The sequence below is a fragment of the Scardinius erythrophthalmus genome (assembly GCF_964197995.2).
Source record: "Scardinius erythrophthalmus genome assembly, chromosome: 5".
NCBI lineage: Eukaryota > Metazoa > Chordata > Actinopteri > Cypriniformes > Leuciscidae > Scardinius > Scardinius erythrophthalmus.
The window spans coordinates 37,057,322-37,081,405 of record NC_138225.1 but is presented as its reverse complement, the minus strand read 5'-3'; the positions used below and the strand labels follow the sequence as shown (position 1 = coordinate 37,081,405).

The 24,084-nt window shown below is 37.0% G+C and overlaps 1 protein-coding gene across 1 annotated transcript; it reads left to right on the top strand.

Moving 5' to 3' along the window:
- Positions 1–725: 725 nt before the first annotated feature.
- ptgs1 (prostaglandin-endoperoxide synthase 1) lies at positions 726–23,606 on the top strand. Its single transcript, XM_081366997.1, has 11 exons — positions 726–1,115; positions 1,197–1,295; positions 2,963–3,079; positions 3,787–3,927; positions 11,483–11,626; positions 11,824–12,005; positions 13,092–13,175; positions 13,740–13,986; positions 14,746–15,032; positions 19,525–19,672; positions 20,856–23,606. Exons 1-11 carry the CDS (start codon positions 1,109–1,111, stop codon positions 21,200–21,202), a joined length of 1,803 nt encoding a protein of 600 aa, XP_081223123.1. The 5' UTR covers positions 726–1,108; the 3' UTR covers positions 21,203–23,606.
- The last annotated feature ends 478 nt before the right edge of the window (positions 23,607–24,084 follow it).

Below are 24,084 nucleotides of genomic sequence, written 5' to 3'. Positions count from 1 at the left end.
CATTGGAATTTTACATGCACGCCATGTTCTTTCCTTTTAGAAAAGAGGGCAGTGGCCATACTTACTATTTCCCTGAAGTTCAGCCTCCTACACCGGGCCTACAGCCAGAATAATAAGCAATGATTCTGAACCTTGTTAAAATCACCTGCATGCTGAAACGGGCATCCCATTAAGATTAAAATCGTTTGCTAAATGAACTGCATATGTTCCAGCAATGCACAATTCCTTTGTGTCGTTTGGAACATTTCTGAAAATCGTATTGATATATTTTCATGTTTACGCATGTAGCCAAGATAGAATAGACAATTTTCATTATTACAATCCCACATAGCAAAGTGTTTGTTGTTGTTTTTGTTGCTGTAATTTTGGCTTGGCTGTTTGGACAATAACATGATTTTCTCTGCATTAAGTAACAAAGTTATGTTTATTGGATACTTTGTTGTAGACTTTGTAATAACATTGAAAAATACTGTTGTAATGCACAACCATTTGTAACATTTTGAAACCAGTCATTCAGTTTAGACAAAGAAGCGCTGAAATAAAATGAGTTAATCTTCATTTTTATTGTTATGATTAAACTTAAACATTGTCCTGAATGTGATTAATCTTCATGAATCCTTGTTCCGCTGATAAAAAAAAAAAATCCTTGTTTAAAAGTAGATAATTTATTGGGGTCATATTAGGTTGCGCTTGCACGTATAACGTTGCTCAACAGATTCAGACACACGGTGGCGCCCCAGTAAATTATTTTCCTTCTCAACTTGTTCTCAAAGCTGAACTACTGTTACAAGGCGAAATATTTGCATTAGGGGTTTTAATCGCGAGTTTAGTCTGAGGCGAAAGGGTGGAGTTTCTTGGTGGGCTTTTGTGGTTTTATTGTCGCTTTAAAAGTTCCAATTGAACGATATTTTCTTATCAGTCTGCTAAAAGCCCCCGCGAATCCCTGTGCACGAGCTGACGTTGGCATGAAGGCTTGCATGCGAAGATAAACGACTTGGAATTATTTATTTGGAGTTTTTTCCTTAGCACAACTTTTTGAATTCTTTGTGCATTAGTATTGTAGCCTAATCGTATTTTTTTTTAAATTCATTTTGCGTTCCAAACTGCAATGAAAGGTGAGCAATGAACATTTTTAAATCTCTTAAGTTTTATATATCAACTTTGTGGCAAGCCCTATCTGATATCTTGCTTTGCAGCGTTTAACTTTTTTCTGAAGTGGACTTTTATCCTGCTGCTCAGTCTCTCTTTATGTGTTGGTGAAGAAAGTGAAGAAAGCCCAACTTCATCAAACAATGGTAAATATCTCCATTATTTGTGTTATGGTTAAAAAAAATGCCAGTATTTATTTATGTCCATTCAGTTTTGTGCTTTCAATAGAGTGAGAAGTGACAATAGTTTTTCATTTTAATTTCTCAATTTTTTCTCCCAAACTAATTTTTTTTCAGCATATGCTTAAAACATACATCACAACAAGCCTCTTTAACATTCTTTGAATTAATAATAATAATTATATGATTATAAGACGCAAATATTTGTTAATACTATCTGAGTATTAATAAGCATGTTAAATCAGTTTCAAATAGTTTATCACAGATATTTCTAGAATGGCTCTTTCCTTTCGTCCCTCATGGAGGAATGCGTAAGCAGCAATGAACAAGTCTGATCTTGGTTGGGTAGTTGTGGATGTTATCTCTCTGTTTACATAGTTTGGTTTACTGAATGAATAAAGTAGAAGTAGAGGTTTTGTATTAGATTAGTAGTTATCCTAAGTTTTGTCAGGTAGTGGTTGTGTTTCTCATGAGCTAGATGAAGTTTGTTCAGTAATGCAGTGATGGAAAGTACTGGAGACAGTAAACGATTTTGGTTATCTGCTGAACAATTTGTGCACAGTAACCACATTTCATTCAAAATGTCCTCTATTTTTAGGCTGTGTCTGTCACACTGTCAAGAGAAGTAGGGGGTCATGCCACTGGCAACTATGAGCAAAGTTATGATGTGTCTTGTATTTATGAATAAGCCTTATCAGGGGAAGCCCCTTGTCTCATTCCTATTGAGAATAAATTAATAGTATTGTGAGAAATGTATAAAAAATTTAACCAAAAGCATAGTTTAACAACTCACTGTGACTGTACAATACGGATAATTTCACTTGTTTCAAATGTTACATTTGACACCATGAAACAAATTAGTGCAGATGTTATGCCAAAATGAATTCATCATATCTTCCAGTTAGAGTGTAAAAAAAATAAAATCCTGGAAATTCTGAGAGCTGCATACAAAAACGCATGATGCATTTGCCCAGATGAAGCATGTCATAATGGTTGCGATAATCTTCAAATATAATCTCAGATCTAAACATGCCTGACATTCTGTAGTAAATAAAATTGGGGAGCGCCTGGGAGTCAGAACACCCATGAAGCCTTTTATAACTTGGCATGTGTTGGAAACTCAGAAGTGAAGACCAGGAGACTCGGTTGTATCTTCAGCAGGATTCTTTTTTGAGAACACGAGCTGTTGGTAGCTATTGTAGTTTAAATAGATTTTAGGAGGCAATGCTTAGAAATGGAGACAAAGCACCTGGCTGACGACCTTAAACAAAGCATGCAAATTAAGTATCCAGGTATGGGAACCCGCCCCAGACTCCTGAGCGTTACCGGTCCTAATCCAATTAGCATAACTATTCAAAGAATGGGACAGGGGCTCCAAGAACCACTAAAGACAAAAGATGAGAGTCTCAGTAATCTGACTCATTTGACTTACAATAAAGAGAACAGGACTGACAGGAACCTCTTGCTACAATCTTTGCTTAACCGAATCATTCATCTGTTGTCATCATCTTTACCTTAAATGCTAAATACAATGTACTTCCCCTTAGTTTTTCATGTGATGTTATGTAAGAATGTAAGACCGGCAGATCTTAAACAGATTCTTAAATTTGCAATTCCACGCTTGTTTTCTCCAGTGAATCCTTGTTGCTATTACCCTTGTCAAAACCGAGGGATTTGTGTTCGATATGGCATGGACAGATATGAATGTGACTGCACCAGAACAGGATACTATGGAGAAAACTGCACTATACGTATGTATCTTGCTCTTATCTCATTCTGACTGTATATTTGTACTGTATTCTTTGACTAAATGATGGACTGAGCTACAGGTAATAATAATGTTTTACCCTAATTTCTTTCATTTTGATATGAACCTAAGCTGTAAATTAAGCTGGGTGTACATAATGGCAGCACATACATTTGCTGAATGATTTAAACAGAAAAATAAACTATCACAAATGTTTTGGAAGCAGATGCCTCTTTTGACACAGTCCAACATCTGTGCCAGCCTATTCCAGGCAGAGAGAAAGGCTCAGGACCAATTTTTACTCTCCCACAAGCCCCAAGCCAGCTCTTCTGTCCTGTCTTCTTTTCCGTTTCTTTTGTATGTTTCTACTTCCCTTCTCTCTCAACTTTTTGGCTCATGTGATCTGGCTCAATAAAAGGCTTTGCACAAAGTTTCAGTGAAGTTACCATATGCTGTTTGTGTTGGTAGGATGACTGTGTTAGAAAAAAGACCCACAAAAAAACAAAAAAAACAATGATCCATCTGTTTGAAAGAGCTTTAGAATAAATAGATTGCTTAATTTAGTGTCAATCCAGTTTGAATACAAATTTTCCATGTATTGGGCATATATTTTTACCAATGCAGGGTGTATCATAATCCCAAACAGTTGCACCTTTTCATTCTTTATTAGATTCACACTCTCCACCTCTTTTCTTCCCCTCTCTTTTTCAGCTGAGTTCTGGTCTCGAGTCTCTCGGCTCCTGAAGCCCAGTCCTAATGTTGTCCACTATATCCTAACCCACTTTGACTGGCTATGGGACATCATCAACAGAACGTTCCTTAGGGATTGGCTCATGCAAAAAGTGCTCACAGGTTGGTTGGTTTTCTTACATACTCAGCATGGCTTGTGTGTTCGCATGTTGCTCATGTGTATTTATGTGGGATCATTACAGGCATAAATAGTATAATACTGCTTTAGAGTGTTAGGAAATGGCGAAGTGTGTAGAAGTGTACACATTTATTTGTTTGTCTCTTGCGTAATGCACCAATGCCTTAAGTCACTGTTCCTGCAGACTTTGACATTTGTTAAAGCATTTGTTAAAAGGGACTTCTACTGTAGCTAGAGATGGGTCCGGGAGTTCGACTAGTCATCTACCAACCAGCTAGCTGGTTAATGTCATTGACTAGTGAGTTTTATATAGAATTGAAAAATTCTGCAATATTTTTTAAAGTTACCATGAAATCAAAATTGACGACTTTTATTTTTTTTATGGAATATTGCAGTATTTATTATAAATTATTTTTCAATCATATGCCCTCGTAATCTTTAATCAGAATAACTTGCAACAACATCTCTTCTCTTCTCTGATGACATGTTTACCAGTGCAAGGCCGGAGCAACCACAACCACTCATGCAAAACACACACGTCAAATGGTCCGATCAAGTCCCACCCTACATTTTTCTTGCTCAAAAAGCTTTTTTCACTCTGATATACATCACAATAAGGAAGAAAACACATTGCAACTTCCTTTTTATGCAACTTTAAAGGTGCATTCAATAGTTATTTACAGTAAGTTGTGTTAGCATCGCTGTTCTTTTTGTACTTTAAATATTGATTCCACATTGGTGTTAGATGCTCCACTGCCATCTATCCACATGGTTTAACATGAACGTTATGTAAATTACACTGATACTGATGGCATTTTCCAACCACTAGATTGTTTGCTTTGTTCCGAAACAGGGACTTAATTTGTTACAAAGTTGAATTTTCTTGTTGATTCGGTTCCATCATCAAATCTTTCCCATTTGTGTATGACGTACCGATGTTTACGCTAGTTTTTTTTTCTTAGCTTGGTCTTCAAGTCTTATTTTAGGGGAAGAGTAGAATAGGTTCACTCATAGTGTAAACATTCATGTTTTATCAGCACACAGACATTAAAGTCTTTGGCTGAGTATCTACAATACGTCCGGACCAGACCACACATGTATAGTTTAGACAAAAATTCAGCTTGAAGCCTTGGTCGGTGGATTAGATATTATCTATTTTCTTTGCTTTGGCAAAACTATCTATAAACTAAATGGCTTGGATGTAGTTCAGGTGGTGGTGTATCTGAGCAGGAATGTGTGATTGTGCTCTGCAGTTGTTGCCAGAACAAATGGCAGGGTGTGAGTGAATTTGGCTGGCTGGGTTGTATTTCTTTTCTTGTAAAGGGAGTCTCCTTTAACTCAGCATCCTTCCCTTATTTACTCAGTCACTAATCTGTTTTGAATGGCCCCTGTGCTAATTTACAGCCCCCTTTTTTTATCATTTCCTCCCAGTTGGCGCTCTGTAATGTTTTCCTGTACAGACATTAAAGTCAGTTAAGCTTTATGTAAAGTGAATGTGGTGGAAAGATACACCAGGGTCAGAGGAATTTGTCTTTTCGTTCTGCACTCATTGCAATGAGTCCAGCCGGCTGTTGCCATGGCAATGCTAATGTACTCTGCAAGAGGCCCTCAAATTCCTCATGTCCTTCACACTGCTGTTGGGCAAAAAATAAAATTTCCTTGCATGAGCCAAGTTACTGATGATTATCCTGAGGTACTGTTCCAGGAAAGTGTAATGGAGAGCATGTTAACTCAGAATAAGTCTACCTGTATAGTGGTGTTACTCAATTGTTTGTTGATGCCTCCTGTTTAAATGTGCTTCCATATTACCCCAATATTAGCAGTTGTGTTTTTATCTGCTGTGAAAAAAAACAAAACAAAAAAAAACATTTTTGGTCTGACTTTATATTAGGTGTACTTAGGTAAAAAAAAATGGTTATACTAATGTTGATGTTGTACTGCAAAACATTTTTGCTGCAGTTGAGGTTTGGTGGTATGGTTAGGTTTAAAGGAGAACTCCGGTCAATTTTAACATTGAACTCATTTTTTTGTAAATTTGGAGTGCTGTCAGTACAGAGAACAACGACGAAAATCGGTGTTGCCTACACCGTGTTATCCTCTTTTTAAAATTTGCACCCTGTTGACTTCAATGGGGCAAGTTTTAAACCTGCTTTTAGCCTCTTAACATCCTTGATGTGTCATTACAAGTGCCCAGCCATGTGAGTGATTCCTTCAGAGTAAACACGGTGAATCTGACTGCAGTAGATGTGAAAGATATGAATAAAAGTGATGTTAATTCAGCCAGCGCACATACCTGTATTTTCATCCTGTTTTCGGTCTAAGTCCACAGTAGTCGATTGTCGAGTTCACGCACACAGGTTATCACGTGCGTGAACTCAACAATCGACTACTGCGGACTTCAACCGAAAACAGGAAGAAAATACAGGTATATGATCAAGGATGTTAAGAGGCTAAAAGCAGGTTTAAAACTTGCCCCATTGAAGTCAACAGGGTGCAAATTTTAAAAAGAGGATAACATGGTGTAGGCAACACCGATTTTTGTCGTTGTTCTCTGTACTGACAGCACTCCAAATTTACAAAAAAATTAGCTCAATGTTAAAATTGGCCGAAGTTCTCCTTTAAGGGCGAGTTAAGGTGTAAGGGGAGGTCAACAGTGTAATTGTACAGTACATGCATTTACAGAAATTAACTGCAGCTATAATTACATGAAGGTATTTTTTTATATATAAGTACAACATAACATGTATGTACCCAATAAGTGCAATGTGTCAAATTATTAATTTAAATGTTAGTAGTCAGAGACACTTATTATACAGTGGGTCCTTATTTTTTATCTAATAAATAACAAAATACAACATGTTACAATGTTTACATGGTACAATAACTGGTAGGCTACTTTATTATTGCTTGTCTCTAGTGATGAACGGTTCATGAACATGTTCATTGCGTCTGTCACGTGACAAATGAACAAAAAACTCGGATGGTAAAGTAATTATTTATGTTCCCTGTAAATTATTTTTGACTGCATAATCATTTTTCATTTCATTTATTTTATTTATAAAACACATGTAAAACAACGTAATGTTGACCAATGTGCACATCTGTTAAGAGCCAATTAACCTACTAATAATGATTTCTTAATTCAGAATATGATCAAGATCGGTTAGGTGGATGTGTTCGGGTAATTTGGCTGTTAAATTTATAACATTAATGAACTTAATGAACGAAACGACTCGAAAAAATATTTTTAATTTTGATGAACGAGATCGAACAAGAAAGTCAGTAAAATGATCCGAAATTCCCATCACTACTTGTCTCAGATTTTAATTCTGATCTTGATTCCATATCGATTCATTTGGATAAATATCAGGTACAGTAGCTACATGTTAATTTTTTAAAGGTAAAATCTCTTTACTAATGCTGTAAACATACAGGGAGCCCTTTCAGCTGGTATTATTATTAAAGGTTAAAATTAACAACTCAAATTAATATAATGTGGTTTTTATAATAATAACAGTATATATTTTTAATGATATGAGTAAAAATAACATATAATATATAATAAAAAATATGTTTAGCAAAATACTCCTCTCTATAGTTCATTCTTTATTGCTAACTAAGGTAAATGTAACTTGACTGATTGAGCAATTACATAAGACATCAGTAAGTTGTAATGTATCTTTCAACATACCTTCTGATGTTCATTAATGTTTATTTAATATTAACAAGTAATAAGAGATGATCGGTTCACAAACTGCTTGACCTGAGGCTCTACAGCAATCTGTCACACGGCATATTAAAGAGCGCCAAAGGGGTATTTATTGAATTTCGTAATAAAATTGACAGAATTTGAAAGCTGATACTTAGTTTCATGTCAGAGTAACCTCCTCTGTCTTGTCTGTCTGTGTCAGTGTCCACTTTGCTTTACAATCTTTCACTGCGTGGGAAAATAAACGTGTGGCGTGAGAGCGTGAGAACAGTGTCAATTGTGCGACTCTCACGCGTGAGAGTTGGTAGCCCTGTGACTATCAGAGTAAGACTGGTGACAAATTAATGTTGTTAACCCTGGAGTGCAAAGTTGGTAGGCCCAAAGACTGCATAGGCCACATTTTACTCATACTTCCTTTGGCTTTGACTTTGAGGTCTGAGAATCCTCACCACTGGCTTTCAACATTTTCTTTGCAGCTGATCTGGCTGACCTGCCATTATTTGAAACCTCATCAGTTCCTTTTTTAAAAACACTGACAGACACACCTCTATCTGTCTTTCTTTTCTTTCTTTCACTGATATTCTGTAAAATTATTTAAAATAAACTGTTCTTAGTTGTATGTAAGGGGATGGTTGTAACACTTTTTAAAGATGTGTTAAAAATTGGTATTACATAGCACACCCAGATTCCTAACTGACGACGAAGACTTGACAGAACATCCATCAAGTGTTAGACAGTATTCTAGGTTATTACATTTGTTTTGTTTTTTGGTCTAATAATTAGAATCTCCGGTTTTTCAGTATTAAGTAGTAGGAAATCTACTAGTCATCTAATTTTTTATATCAGCTATGCATTCCATTCATTTTGTGAATTGGTAAGTTTCGTCGGGGCGGGAAGAAATATAAAGCTAAATATTATCAGCGTAATAATGAAAGCTAATGCCATGCTTCCTAATGATATCTCCCAAGGGTAGCATATATGGGGTGAAAAGCAGCGGTCCTAGTACTGAGCCTTGAGGTACTCCATACTGAACTTGTGATCTATAAGACATCTCTTACTGATTCATTTCAGTAAGTTGTAATGTGTCTTTCAACATGCCTTCTGATGTTCATTAATGTTTATTTAATATTAACAAGTAGTAAGAGACGATCGGTTCACAAAGCTCTTGAACTGAGGCGCTACAGGAATCTGTCACACGGCACATTAAAGAGCGCCAAAATGGTATTTTTTTTATTTTGCAATAAAATTGGCAGAATTTGAAAGCTGATACTTAGTGTCATGTCAAAGTAACCTGCTCTGTCTTGTCCATCAGTGTCAGTGTCCACTTTGCTTATTGATTTTTCACTGCAGGAGAAAATGGATGTGTGTCGTGAGAGCGTGAGAACAGTGTCAATTGCCTGAGTCTCACGCTAAACACTGGTGACAAATGAATGTTGTTAACCCTGGAGTGCAAAGTTGGTAGGCCCAAAGACTGCATAGGCCACATTTTACCCATACTTCGTTTGGCTTGGAGTTTGAGGTCTGAGAATCCTCACCACTGGCTTTCAACATTTTCTTTGCAGCTGATCTGGCTGACCTGCCATTATTTGAAACCTCATCAGTACCTTTTTTTTAAAAAACACTGGTAGGCACACCTCTATCTAACTATCTTTTCTTTCTTTCACTGATATTCTGTAAAATGATTTAAAAGAAAATGTTCTTAGTTGTATGTAAGAGGATGGTTGTAACACGTAAAGATGTGTTAAATCCCACCCCACCCCTGTCAACCATTGTTCAGCTGGCTGTATTAACATAATGGTTTGAAATTAGCAGGCTAAAAATGCTTCACATTTGCATGGGAAACTACAGTTTAATCTAAGGTTAATTATTTTATCTTCAAAAGTTTAAATATGAAATAAAATATACTGTAGTTTTCTAGCCTTGATAACCGTTCATCTGAGGATCTGAGAAGAAGTGGGTAAACTTGCTGACACATACAACTAAAGAACAGGGGTGTTTTTAAATAATTTTACAGAATGCCACTGAAAGAAAGAAAAGAAAGACAGATAGAGGTTTTCAAAAAAGGAACTGGTGAGGTTTCAAGGAATAGCAGGTCAGCTTAATCAGTGGTGAGGATTCTCAGACCTCAAACTCAAAGCCAAAGTGTGGGCAAAATGTGGTTTATGCAGTCTTTGGGTCTACCAAGTCTGCACTCCAGGGTTAACAACATTCATTTAATCACTAATGTGACTCTGATTGAGTATTCACACGTAGACACACAAACCCACACACACATTGACAGTGTTTTTTGTTAGACCTATATGTTCTTTACCTGTGACTTACTGAGTCTGAAATTTTCGTAGGCGTTTTTTTGTATTCGTGATTCGGTGGCTCTGAATTGTCAAAACACCATTCAAAATGGATGTGAAAACCGCAGAAAATCGAACCCAATCAGAATTCTTTTATGACAGACGAAAGTTTCGGAGGCAGTGTATAAGCACGATTGACAAAACATGAAGTCGTATCTATTTTTTAACATGCGAAAATTTTGGACACGAATTTCGGACTCAGTGTTGCAAGGACCTGTCCACTGGAGTTGAGTCAAGTGTTTTATTAAGCATAAATATAGTTAAGGAAATGTGTTCTAGTAAACTAATTTACACACACATGCACAAACAGAAAGTGGATTTGAGCTATGATCAGTCACCGTGAGAGAGACATTGTTTTTAATTGTTTTATTGGATTGCTTAAATAAACCTTTTTTTTAAGCATAATGCATAGTGCGGCCTTATTGCATATTTTGCTTCTTTAGCTTAATTGTTACAACTTACCCAAGCATGTGCTACAACCTACCTTAGTAGTGGCCTCCATTTCTTTCTTGACATCAACCAGTAGCGAGCCGTGACTCTCGAACCTCGGCCCTCTCACCCTCTTCCCTCTTCGGGAAGAAAGTAAACTCAGCCTAAAACTCATTCTACCTTATTGTTCTCTTCTATAATACTGCATGTTACCTTTGACAAGAAATGCCACAAGCTAACATCAGAGTGAGTGTGAGAGTTATCACCAAAATTAAACAAAAAGTAATCATCACTACAAATAATTGCATCATCACAATCAATGTCATTTCAGTGGAATATGGTGACAACTGGCCACAAAACCAACAAAATTGAATGTAAGCCAACTCATGACATCAGACCAAAGCACATTAGTGACATACACTTCTGCATCATAGGCGGTGGCTGAGTCCAAAATCGCATACTCTCTTGAGTAGGTACTTATTCTGAATACGTAATTACTTCACAACCACTAAAAAAGTATGTTCTATAAAGTATGAATATGTGTAGTATGAATGTAATCTGGAAGTACTACTTTTGCCATGTTGTCATTATCATGTGACCTTCCAGCTTTAGTTACGTCGCTTCACCTCCATTCACAAATCCTCTCCTGTGGCCTCATGGGATAGTAAAGTATCCATCATTTGCACACTTCAGATTCTCATCAGAAGTAGGTCATCCAGGTACTTTTTTGCCTACTCTTTTATGAGCACTGTGATTTCAGACATACCAGTTTTGCCACATACTGTTTTTCGCCTATATAGTAGGGAAGTGTGCGATTTCAGATGCAGCCAGTGAACAGCGATCATGGCATTTTGGAATCCATCACCACAAACAAGCAATGTTGTTTCAAAGCGAGCTTGCTATTGCTAGCCTCTCCAAAATGGGAGTCTCTTTCAATAATAGGAAAATGTATAGTGGTCAACTGCAATGCCAAGCTTGTAGTATCATTTGTTTTGTGTTTTTCTAGGTATCATTTTGTCTGGAGGTGTTTTTGAATATTCTCTCCTTTCACAGTAAGAGCCAACTTAATCCCAAGCCCCCCTACTTACAATTCCAAATATGACTACTTGAACTGGGAGGCGTATTCCAACATCACCTACTACACAAGGATTCTGCCACCAGTCCCTCAGGACTGCCCCACACCAATGGGAACCAAAGGTAAGAGACTCTGGTCATGCAAGTCTACTCCAGATCAGTGTAGCCTCTTCCCTCTGAAGGACACAAGATCTGAAAATTGATTTTTTCATCATAAGAAGCAATATTAAAGTGCTCTAAGGCATGCATATCACTATACTTAAGTCTCTGGAAATACCTTTGTATTTGTCAGTAGTAAAATCATTCCATGTGTCTCTCAGGAAAAATGAAGCTTCCCGACCCCAAGCTTCTTGTAGAGAAGTTCATGTTAAGGCGGAATTTCAGGCTGGACCCTCAGGGAACAAATTTAATGTTCGCCTTTTTCGCTCAGCACTTCACGCACCAGTTTTTTAAGACTCACAACCGTGTGGGACTTGGGTTCACAAAAGGTCTGGGTCACGGGGTGAGTCACAATTTTTAAAATTAAACATATTCTCTCCTAATAAGCTTATCAAATAAAGTGTTTGATAGCTTTACCTGTGCAGATTTATTATTATTTTTATTTTTCATTAATGAAAAAGAGATGATACAATGTTTCTCTCAGACAGTCTATGTCTGTTAAAGGAGAACTCCGGTCAATTTTAACATTGAGCAAATTTTTTGTCAATTTGGAGTGCTGTCAATACAGAGAACAACGACAAAAATCGGTGTTGCCTACACCGTGTTATCCTCTTTTTAAAATTTGCACCCTGTTGACTTCAATGGGGCAAGTTTTAAACCTGCTTTTAGCCTCTTAACATCCTTGATGCGTCATTACAAGTGCACAGCTAATGTGAGTTATTCCTTCAGAGTGATCACGGGTGAATCTGACTGCAGTAGATGTGAAAGATATGAATAAAAATGATGTTATTTCAGCCAGCGCACATACCTGTATTTTCTTCCTGTTTTCGGTCGAAGTCCATAGTAATCGATTGTCGAGTTCACACGCATAGGTTTAGTTACCTATGATCACGCGCGTGAACTCGACAATCGATTACTATGGACTTCGACCGAAAACAGGAAGAAAATACTGGTATGTGCGCTGGCTGAAATAACATCATTTTTAAAAGCCGGTTTAAAACTTGCCCCATTGAAGTCAACAGGGTGCAAATTTTAAAAAGAGGATAACACGGTGTGGGCAACACCGATTTTTGTCGTTATTCTCTGTACTGACAGCACTCCAAATTTACACAAAAATGAGCTCAATGTTAAAATTGACCGGAGTTCTATTTAAGAACCTGCTGTTTTTTCACAGTAGGATATGCAGGAACCACATTCATCCACGCTCATATTACATACAATGTTGGAAGGAAATTAATTTCATATTTTAATTTCAGCATAGGCTATATAAAGCCTTGTTACCTCTTGTTGCCTCTTATGATTGATTGTTTGAATCAGTGTTGTATGCAATGAAAACAAAACATAACTTAGTTTTTTACTGTATTTACTATTTGCTGAGTGTCTGTATTTAAAAAAAAAATACAATTTTAGATTGCATTTTGAAAACTAGGTGGATGCTGGACACATTTATGGAGATTCTCTTGATCGCCAGCTGGACCTCAGACTGCATAAAGATGGGAAATTGAAGTACCAGGTACTGTTCACATCAGGCATGTTGTGAAGTCATCAGTCGTGCTAGGCTGAGCATGTCTTCAAGGAAATGTCAGTCTGTTTAATGCTAATTCGTGAAACAGCTCCTAGTCTCACTTTTACCATTCTTCTGCCATAAAACAATTTACATTCAATCATATTTACGTTTTACAAATTATATATACATAATAATTCTGCTTGTGTTTCATGAATGAGACCCTATGCATTTTCAGTTGCTTCATTTCACAGCTGTGTGCAAGTATTTCCTTCTCAATGAGCTTAACCTCATTGTGTGGGTGTGTGAGTGTTATTATAGTTTAAACATGTGGTTTTTGTTAAGCGTCAGTGATGTCATTTAAAATACTGCACACTGTTTAGTCTAGAAGCAGTAAATACCGTATCTAGTGTGCTTGGCATATGAATCACTTATTAAAACAACTTTAAAAGTGATTTCAGATCGCTCGTTGTTCAAAATAAACTGAAAAATAAATAAGAGAGAACAAGAAGTATCGAAACATCTTCTCAATTCTGTGTTTTACCACATTTTTTCTGTTTGGCTCTGATGTAGGTTGTCAGTGGTGAGATATACCCCCCTACTGTGCTAGATGCGCAGGTCAAAATGAGCTACCCACCGTCTGTTCCTCCGGAGAAGCAGTTCGCCATTGGGCAAGAGGTGTTTGGACTGCTGCCGGGTCTCGGTATGTACGCCACCTTGTGGCTGCGTGAGCACAACCGTGTGTGTGATATCCTGAAACAAGAACATCCGACCTGGGGGGATGAGCAGCTGTTTCAGACTGCCAGGCTAATCATTATAGGTAAAGATTTTCCTCAGATCCATATAAAAATAATTTGATGTCGAGAGAATACTTCGAAATATATACCACTCAAATTATGTACTTTGCAGTCATGGTTGTGTGCCATTTAGAATGCCTTTTAAATTCCAGTTCCATTCCTGAATTTGAATGAATTGAATTAGGATGTAAAACTGTCATTAAAATTTACATTAGCAAGAAGAATTTGAATGAATCAAGTATATTACATTGAAGTTTTGTTTTATATATATGTATATAATTTATACATATAATCATTTTATACATGTAATTTTTCATACAAGAGATTTTATTATTCATTTAACAGAATATTTCAATATATTTATATTTAACAAATTAACTTTATTGTCGGTCAACTCATTAATTGAAAGAGACAATTCATAAATTATGAATTTCCTCCAACCTTGGTGTCTATTTCAACTCTGGTGTCTTATCCTAGTGCTATTATATTATATTATATTATATTATATTATATTATATTATATTATATTATATTATATTATATTATATTATATTATATTATATTATATTATATTATATTATATTATATTATATTATATTCAAATCTGTTATGTAATAATTGTTTTTTTCCAAACACTGAATATCCTCTATGCTATTCTATCAAATGTAGGTTTACAAGAGTGCTCACAGTTCTCCTTTGTGGTACACTATTCACATTTTTTTTTTTTTGTAATTTATTGTTTTTACTAATTTATTGTAAAATGTTGACTCCCTAAACTCAAGGCGAGACCATTCGTATTGTGATCGAGGACTATGTTCAGCATCTGAGCGGTTACCGGCTGAAGCTCCTGTTTGATCCCAAGTTGCTGTTCACCTCACAGTTCCAGTACCAGAACCGCATTGCTGTGGAGTTTAGTCAGCTTTACCACTGGCACCCACTCATGCCTGACAGCTTCCACATCGATGGAGATGACATTCAGTACCCTCAGTTCCTTTTCAACACCTCTATCCTCACCCACTACGGGGTGGAGAAGTTGGTTGAGGCCTTCTCAACCCAAGCCGCTGGACAGGTAATGGCACCATGAGGGTTGTAGGGGAGAACTTAATCACTTCAGCATCTGTTCTAAAAGAGAAGAAGGTGCAGTGAGCCTTGGGGTGTGTCTGGGTTATGTTTAGGTCTGTTTTTGTCATTCCAAGGGTCATTTCCAATGAGTTTACCACCCTCATCTATTGAAACATGTCTGTAAGTGTTTTATTGCAGGGGGACATAGAAGCCCCATAATTAAAATTTTACCCCAAAATTACTTCCCTTACCCTCATGCCATCCCAGATCTTCAAATGAACACAAACAGATTTTTAGAAAAATAATCTATCTCTGTGAGTCCATATAATGTAAGTGAACGGGAGCTCCATACTTGATGCTTTAAAAACCACACAAAGTGAACGCTTTTCCATGTTAATCAGAGTTTTTGTCCTAACCAGTCACGCCGCGACACGCGATGATTCTATTTTAGAAACGGTTTCTATCTCTGCGACGGCACGGCTAGAACAACAACATAAAAATATAACATCAAGTACTGTTTATGTGCTTTATTTAATGTTAAAAGCATCTGTGTGAGTCTGAATGTTTGGAAGCTAACTCATTTGCATGATCCGTCCTTCGGATGAGACGTTAAACCGAGGTCCTGACTCTCTGTGGTCATTAAAAATCCCAGGATGTCTTTCGAAAGAGTAGGGGTGTAACCCCGGCATCCTGGCCAAATTTGCCCAGTGGCCTCTGTCCATCATGGCCTCCTAATCATCCCCATATACTGATTGGCTTAATCACTGTCTCCTCTCCACCAGTAAGCTGGTGTGTGGTGGGCGTTCTGGCGCAATATGGCTGCACATTGGTGGTGGTTGAGGAGATTCCCCCCTTCTATGTAAAGCGCTTTGAGTGTCGAGAAAAGCGCTATATAAATGTAATGAATTATTATTATTAGGGGCCAAGCACCGAAGGTGCGGAGGCACCTATTGTATCTGTTCCCGTTCTTATTATTATTCTTCTTTTTCTTCCGACTTGGCGTCTATGGCAGCCCATAGAGCCGATTGCGGGAAAGTTGTTTTGATTTGACATTCTGATAGAGGACAGTGCCAACATTAAATACACCAATTTTGGTGTTTCTAAGTCATTCCCTCTAGCGCCACCACCTGTCCAAAATTTCACTTTCATTTTGCTAATAACTTTTGAACCGTAAGGCCAATCAGTAAAATCCTTTTTTACTCTTATTCCTGAGCTCATGACGATTCGATTGCACCCTATGAAGTCATTTTCCGTCATAAAAATATGGCTGCCATTTTGAAGTTTTCGAAAAACCTACTTTTTCGAACTCGTCCTAGACGGTTTGTCCAATTTGCATGAAAATTGAACCAGATCATCTTCAGGCCGTGCTGACCAAAAGTTATGGAATTCAAGTTGATTCGCTTAACCATTTTCAATAAACGCACAAACAAATTTTACGTAGCGCTAGGAAAAACAGTTGTAAGGCTGTATCTCCGCAACGGTTTATCGTATTCAGACCAAACTTGGTACATGTACTCACAAGCATGACCTGAGGCAACATGCTGCGTTTCGGCGCAGCGCCACCTACTGGTCCGGAGATATGAAAAATGGCTATTTTTGCTAATAACTTCTGAATGGTTTGTCCAAAAATCATAAAATTGGTCTCGTTAGATTCAGGGCGACATGCCGAGTTGACTGATATCCAATTTTACCATATCGGCCATTTTGACTGTCGGCCATTTTGAATTTTGTGCTAAAATGCTGTATTTTAAGAACGCATGAACGGATTGTTATGAAACTTGGTATGGGTCATCAGCACAATGTCCTGAAGGAGCGTGAGAAGTTTCGAAACAGCGCCACCTAGTGGTGAATTTTTTTTTTCAAACGCTTATAACTTTGGGTGTGGTCGACTTATTTTCACGAGACTCATCTAGTTAGTCTCCTGAAACCTTGCCGAGTCCTACGATACCAAACATGCTAGGTTTCGCCTTACGGTTTGTGTAGCGTTGTGATTTAGCGCTTAAAAAACATTTGGCTATATCTTCAAAACCGATTGTCCGATCGAGACGAAACCTCCGTCAGAAGTTTGGAAACATAGGTCGATAGCTATACGCCAATGCCCAAATGCGAAAATATTGATAGTAAGGGGTAGTAAAATTCAAACAAAGTCATGTGTCAGTCATTTTTTACGTGTTTTTTTATATAAATGTCTATAACTCTAAAGCGAATTGAGATATTTTCACCAAAACTGACACACATATGTATGGGCTCACTCTGAGGACACGTAAAAAAAATTGTGGGACTGAGCCTCTTGGTGGCGCTATAACAGAACAAAACATGAAATTCCCATTGACTTCAATACAGTTTTGTGAAATAAAATGCTATTTTCATTCACAACCTACTTTTTCGAACTCCTCCCACACCGTTTGTCCGATTTTCACCAAAATCGAATCATATCATCTCCAGACTGTGCCGACTAAAAGTTATGGATTTCGTGTCGATTGACGAAACCGTTTTCGAATAGCGCAGCAGCAAAGTTGAGGCATGATGCTAAAGGCATTATTCAGGCTTTATCTCTGCAATGCCTTGACATATTGACACCAAACTTTGTATGTGTCATTGTCACTTCACTCTGACCACATCACATCAGTTTTGTAACTGCGCCACCTATTGGTCAAAAGTGATAATCCATTAAATCATATTTTTATTTACTGTTTCTATGATTTTTCAGGCATTTTGCCTAAAATCCTCTTTAATGTCTTTAATTGCTCATTGTCGCAGTTGGTCTGACACTTTAAGCAATGTTGGCATGTCTTGTCGTCTGATTGTGCTTGGCCCCGGTAATTGCTGCTTGCAGCTATATTTATTATTATTATTATCAGTGTGAGCTGGCAGTTTGTGTCCCTTCATACTCTGATTAATATAACAAGCATACAATGCATGCTATAAAGAGGTGATATACACCAATGTGCAGGGCATTAAACAAGGATCCTTTTGATAGGAAGCATGATATAGATGAGGACACTACAACTAGTAGTTCTAATATAAGGCATGCATAAACACAGTAGGCTATTACAATACAAAAAGACAATATACTGTACAAAACAGTAATGATACGCTTGAAGGAACACTCTTAATCTGCATTGTTATTTGTACTTGTTGTGAATACGCAGGCCACAAGAAGTAATTAGGTGTTTTTTTTTATCACTTACTCAGGACATGCTAGCTGGCAACAAAGGATTCCATTCATTATGCTAAGCTAAGCTAGCACCGACCCTGTCAAACTAAAACAATGCATGCACTGAGACAAAAATGCATTTGCCCATCTATCTAAATGTAGGAAAGAAAGTGAATAAGCCCTTTTTTAAAAAACAGAGGAGTGTTCCTTTAAGCATGTTCCTTCGTAGTACATTTGTGTATGAATTAATGGAGAAAAGTTTGTTTTATGGTTCGCCTGTGTCTATTTTTCACATGACCTGTGATGTTGCATGCGACAACCTCCTGCATTTTTCTATGTCGTAAAATCATGTCTTATCTCACTGGCATGTCTTTGCTGCCATGGTAACCAGGGGCCTGTTCTGCCCTTTTGGGGGGGTTGTCACAGACACCTTGGCACATAGTTTTGTTTTTGGGAGAGGGGGGTTGCTGGATTATTCATTAAATATAATGTCTGATTGGTCCAACTGCTTTAATGTTTTGTAAGACATTGATTTATTAACTGGGGTTGTATGGATTACTACTACTACCTTGTTCAATTTGCATGTTTTTAGAAGCATTAACTTTGAGATATTTATCCACTTGGATTAAATGATATCGAAGTGATGTGTGTTCATCTTTTGGGTGGAGTATCCCTTTAATTGTAAAATAGTTTAGCTGAACAACAGAATACAGACAGAAACATTTGTAATGTGTATATGTAGCCTAGGTATAATCTGATGGGTATGTTTCTGAGAAACTCACATGATGGTGTGATTTCTGTAAACATTAAGCCTTTACATCATAGCATAATCAGCCCTGTGGGTAGCATCACACCAAATATGTGCTTGCAGAATATCAACAAAAGCTCTGCAGAACCTGAACTAATGTTGGTCAATGGTAAACACTGAATTCCACATTCCAAAATTCTTATGCTCACCAAGGCTGCATTTGTTTAATAAAAATACACTAAAAACAGTAATATTGTGAAATATTATTACAATTTAAAATAATTGTTTTCATTATTATTATTTGCGTAGCTATAATAATTGTTTCACTCATTTTTATTAAATAAATGCAGCCTTGGTGAGCATAAGAGACATCTTTCAAAAACAAACTAACTTGTTTCCAAACCTTTGACAGGCACTGTAGATATGTGTTTACTTATTTTTAATAGATGAAAATGACATTTCACTAAGGAATGTAATGTTTCACTAAGGGATTTAATGTACAACATTTGTTATTTTTAAATGATCGTTTTTATTTATGGTAAAGATGGCTTATTTAGTCTTTTTTTGATTATAAATCTCTTTGTGCTGGAACAGATTGGAGGTGGTCATAATATTCACCCAGTGATGTGCAGAGTAGCTGAGGGGGTCATCATTGAATCGAGGGAGCTTCGACTTCAGCCCTTCAATGAGTATCGCAAAAGATTCAATCTGAAACCCTATACGTCATTCTCAGAATTTACAGGTATGATTGTACTAACACTTTTTTTAATGCTTCATTTACAATGAAAAGAATCATGGACAAATTATCTCCATTAGTGCCTATAAAGAACTTCTGTGGTTTCTTGAATGTTCAATAGATATATTATTTTTAAGAGGTCAAAATGTATTTGATTCATCATTCATTTTTAAGGGGTAATGAAGGACAAGAGAAATGAGGACAGGCTGAAAATTCAGGGTTACGTTTTGGGTTATATACTTAAAGGGATAGTTCGCCCAAAAATGATATTTAACCCATGATTTACTCACCCTCAAGCCGTTCGAGATGCATATGTCAATCTTTTTTCAGACGAACACATTTTCAGTTATTTTAGAAAATGTCTTAGATCTTTCAGTGGTTATAATGTGAAACTATGGGGTCCACCTTGTTCAAGTCCCAAAATGTGCATGCATCCTTCACAAAAGTAATCCATCCGACTCCAGGGGGATAAACGAAGGCCTTCTGAGGGTAATCCGTGCGGTTTTGTCGTAAAAATATTTAATATATTTAAAAATAACAAAAATAACTGGCTTCCGGTAGCGGTCGACGCGCGTTCACGGAGATGGATGCTGGCGTATGACGTAGGACGTAGCGTAGGAAGCGTCGTGACGTAGAACGAACGTGACAGCGCAGCCAGAGAGCAGAGCAAAACAAAACTCTACGTTTGTTTTACGTCACGACGCTTCCTACGCTACGTCCTACGTCATACGGCAGCATCCATCTCCGTAAACGCGCGTCGACCGCTACCGGAAGCCAGTTATTTTCATTCATAAAGTTTTAAATATGTATAATTTTACGACAAAACCGCACGGATTACCCTCAGAAGGCCTTCGTTTATCCCCCTGGAGCCGGATGGATTTCTTTTGTGAAGGATGCATGCACATTTTGGGACTTGAACAAGGTGGACCCCATTGCTTCACATTATAACCACTGAAAGATCTAAGACATTTTCTAAAATAACTGAAAATGTGTTCGTCTGAAAAAAGATTGACATATGCATCTCGAACGGCTTGAGGGTGAGTAAATCATGGGTTAAAATATCATTTTTGGGCGAACTATCCCTTTAATGTTCAAACAATGTTTGGCTGCTCATACATCTGCCCACAACTGCATACAATATTTATGCAGTGTGTATTGGCTGTTAATGACTGAAATTATTGTTTTGCAGGAGAGGAAGAAATGGCTAAAGAACTAGAGGAACTCTACGGTGATATCGATGCGCTGGAGTTCTACCCAGCCCTTCTTCTAGAGAAGACACGACCTGGTGCGATATTTGGCGAAAGCATGGTGGAAATGGGAGCCCCATTTTCCCTAAAAGGCCTTTTGGGAAATCCCATTTGCTCCCCTGACTACTGGAAGCCCAGTACATTTGGGGGGCAGACAGGCTTTGATATAGTAAACTCTGCTACTTTGAAGAGACTGGTTTGCCTCAATACAAAATGGTGTCCTTACGTATCTTTCCATACTCCTCCATCAGATTATAAACAAGAGAGGACATCTCACGGTGAACTTTAGCATAGTGTACTTCTCGAATCTGTTTCAAGTCACTGACCACAATTTTGATCTTTAATAAGAAGCTTAATGATATGCTAGTAATGATCTGTATGAACTAGTAATAAGAGTTATTAGAGAGTTGTTATTTGTTACAAGGTGATCGAAGAATAATTCTTCATAATATTACAATATAATGGGTAACACTTAACAACAAGGTTCATTAGTTAACATTAGTTAATGTATTAACTAACATGAACTAACCATGGGCAATACATTTGTTACTGTAGTTGAATAATACATATATAAAATATGATATAAAAAATACAGCTGTTGTTTGTTCATGTTAGTTCAGAGTGCATTAACTAATGTTAACAAGATTTTTGTAATGTATTAGTAAATGTTGAAACTAACATTAACACAAATGCTGTATATGTGGCAGATCATTATTAGTGAATGCTAACTAATGTAGTTAACTAATGTTAACTAATGAACCTTATTGTAAAGTGTTACCATAGAATGAATGCTTTTGCAATATGAAATAATGTTCAGAAAGAACACACATGAGTATTTTATGGACTTAATTGACTCTTTGCTAAGTCCCGTCTTAAAAAAATGTATGAAGTGTTTATGGGAAGTTTGTCTGAGTTGGAAACAATAACTAAAGGGGTGGAGCTTAACAAAAGATCAGTTAGAGGTTTGACTCTGAGGTTGGTGATTATTGGCTCCATAGATTCAGTATTCTGGTAAGACTTTACAATTAGTTTACATTCGTTTACTTTTTATGCATTTTGGCCGTACATTTACACGATAACGGCGTTTTGGGGGAAACGTTTTTTTTTTAAGTGCAAGTTTTTGAAAACGCTACTGTTATTGTCTCCATATGTTAGGGTTAGGGTTAAACTACAAAAACTTACATGCGTGTTCACATAAATAATTACTGTAACAAATTAACTGCTTATTGTCAGTTAATATTTGTTAATGCATTAACTAACTTTAGCTAATGGAACCTTTTTGTAAAGTGTTATAGGCTTATAGGCTTACATACACCCGGTGCAATGCAGCGCCAGGCACGACACAAGTGTTTTTTGCTAGTTTCAGCCCGACGCAGTTATCATGTTCCCGTCCTGTGCCTTGTTGTTTAAATAGCAAATGCATTTGCGCCCATTTGTGCGCCCATGGTCTGGTCTGAATATGAGGTGTGTTCAAGTGCATTGTTGTCGCATTGCTATTTTGAGGCAACTGAAATGGACTGCGGTATTTTTTTGTTATTCAAAGGGCGCATTAGTAATATGCACCTATAGGCGGGTGCACAACGCTCATACACTCTGCTTATTACAAACACACCAGCCCACAAACATGCCAAATGTTAAAAAATAAAGGATTACAATGTAAAAGATTATTATTGTGTACATAAAGATATGGTGGAATCCGGCTTGCCCCGTAGACGCTTTAACCTCGCGCAAGAGCAGAGCCGTTTTCTCTCTGGAGAAGCGTTCAGTCTTTCCGCTTGCAAATTCTGCCATGTAAATAGCGAATACACCATGGCGTGAGCGCAACTGGCTTTTAAAGGGAATAGGAGATGAGACTCTGATTGGTTTATTGCACGTAAAGCCCAAAACACTCCCATTACTCATTAAGAGAATTGGGACAACCTTTTTAGACCATGCTTTCACGTTGGTAAACTAGCAAAAGTGGATTCGGACACGCCCTAAGTGCACTTGCGCCGTACGCTTTAGACCATTCGCTTAGATCGTTAAAATAGGGCCCTATGTGTTTCTTTAAAAAGTGACATCATTAATTACTGGCCTGGCATTCAAAATACAGTGTTTTTAGTCTTTTTTTTTTCTTTTGTGTATGGGGATCATTTTGACAACTTTGTCGTCTGTACAAAGAAAAAACTTTTCAGTTTTTATCGTTGACGTGTAAACGTCCCCTTAGGTTTACAGGCACTCATGTTGCCAAACATCCATCCATCCATTTTCCAAACCATTCGTCTTATGTAGGGTCGGTGGAGTCTATCCCAGGGAAACACCTTGGACGAATGGATGGCCAGTCCATCGCAGGCAAAATAAACATTTAGCTTTTTTTAATAATAGCTCTCAAAAAAAAAAAAAAAAAGGATTTGCCTCATAGTTTGTTCTGTTTAGTAAATTTACGGTCTAATGCACTGTTCAACTTGAAAAAGGTCATTTGGTATTGAACTTTGAATTATGTGATTGGCCAGTTTTTTTTTTCAGTGTTTACTGTTGTATTAATTTCTCTTCCTTGATAGAAATGAATGTGACCATATAATATTCCTGTCCTTCTAAGCAAAAGGTGAGCATTTGTAGCAATCTCATTATTATGAGATTTTTCTGCAGTATGATTTTGTTTGTCAAAAATAACTTTATCTGTATGTCTGAAATGAATAAAACAGAAAATCTTCTATTTTACAAGTTTTTAAAATGTACATTTGAATGGCGAAATATTGCTTACCATTTCCACTAATCTTAATAAAAAACAAATTGAGGCCATTAATACAGACAATAACATTTGCTCTATTCATTACACTCTTAACTGTTCTGAATAAAATTATATAGTTCAAATGGTATACAATAATACTTGTGTGTCTCAGCTTCCTATAATATGACTTGTGTGAGTTCAAAAAAGTCAACAAGAGACATAGTTGTATTATTTGGTAAATTTTACTTCTATATAAAAGAAAGTTACACTGGTTGGTTACCCATGAAGTACAATATTCCCAATATTTTAAGATTAATGTTTAAGAATACAGGTCACAGCAATAACTAATGTTAAGGGTAGTTTAACCTTTGGCACAAGTAGAAATAACAGTCAAGTTGTTGCACAAATAAACCATTTTACAACTTTTAAGTTCCATGATCTCATTGCATTTACTCTCCGTT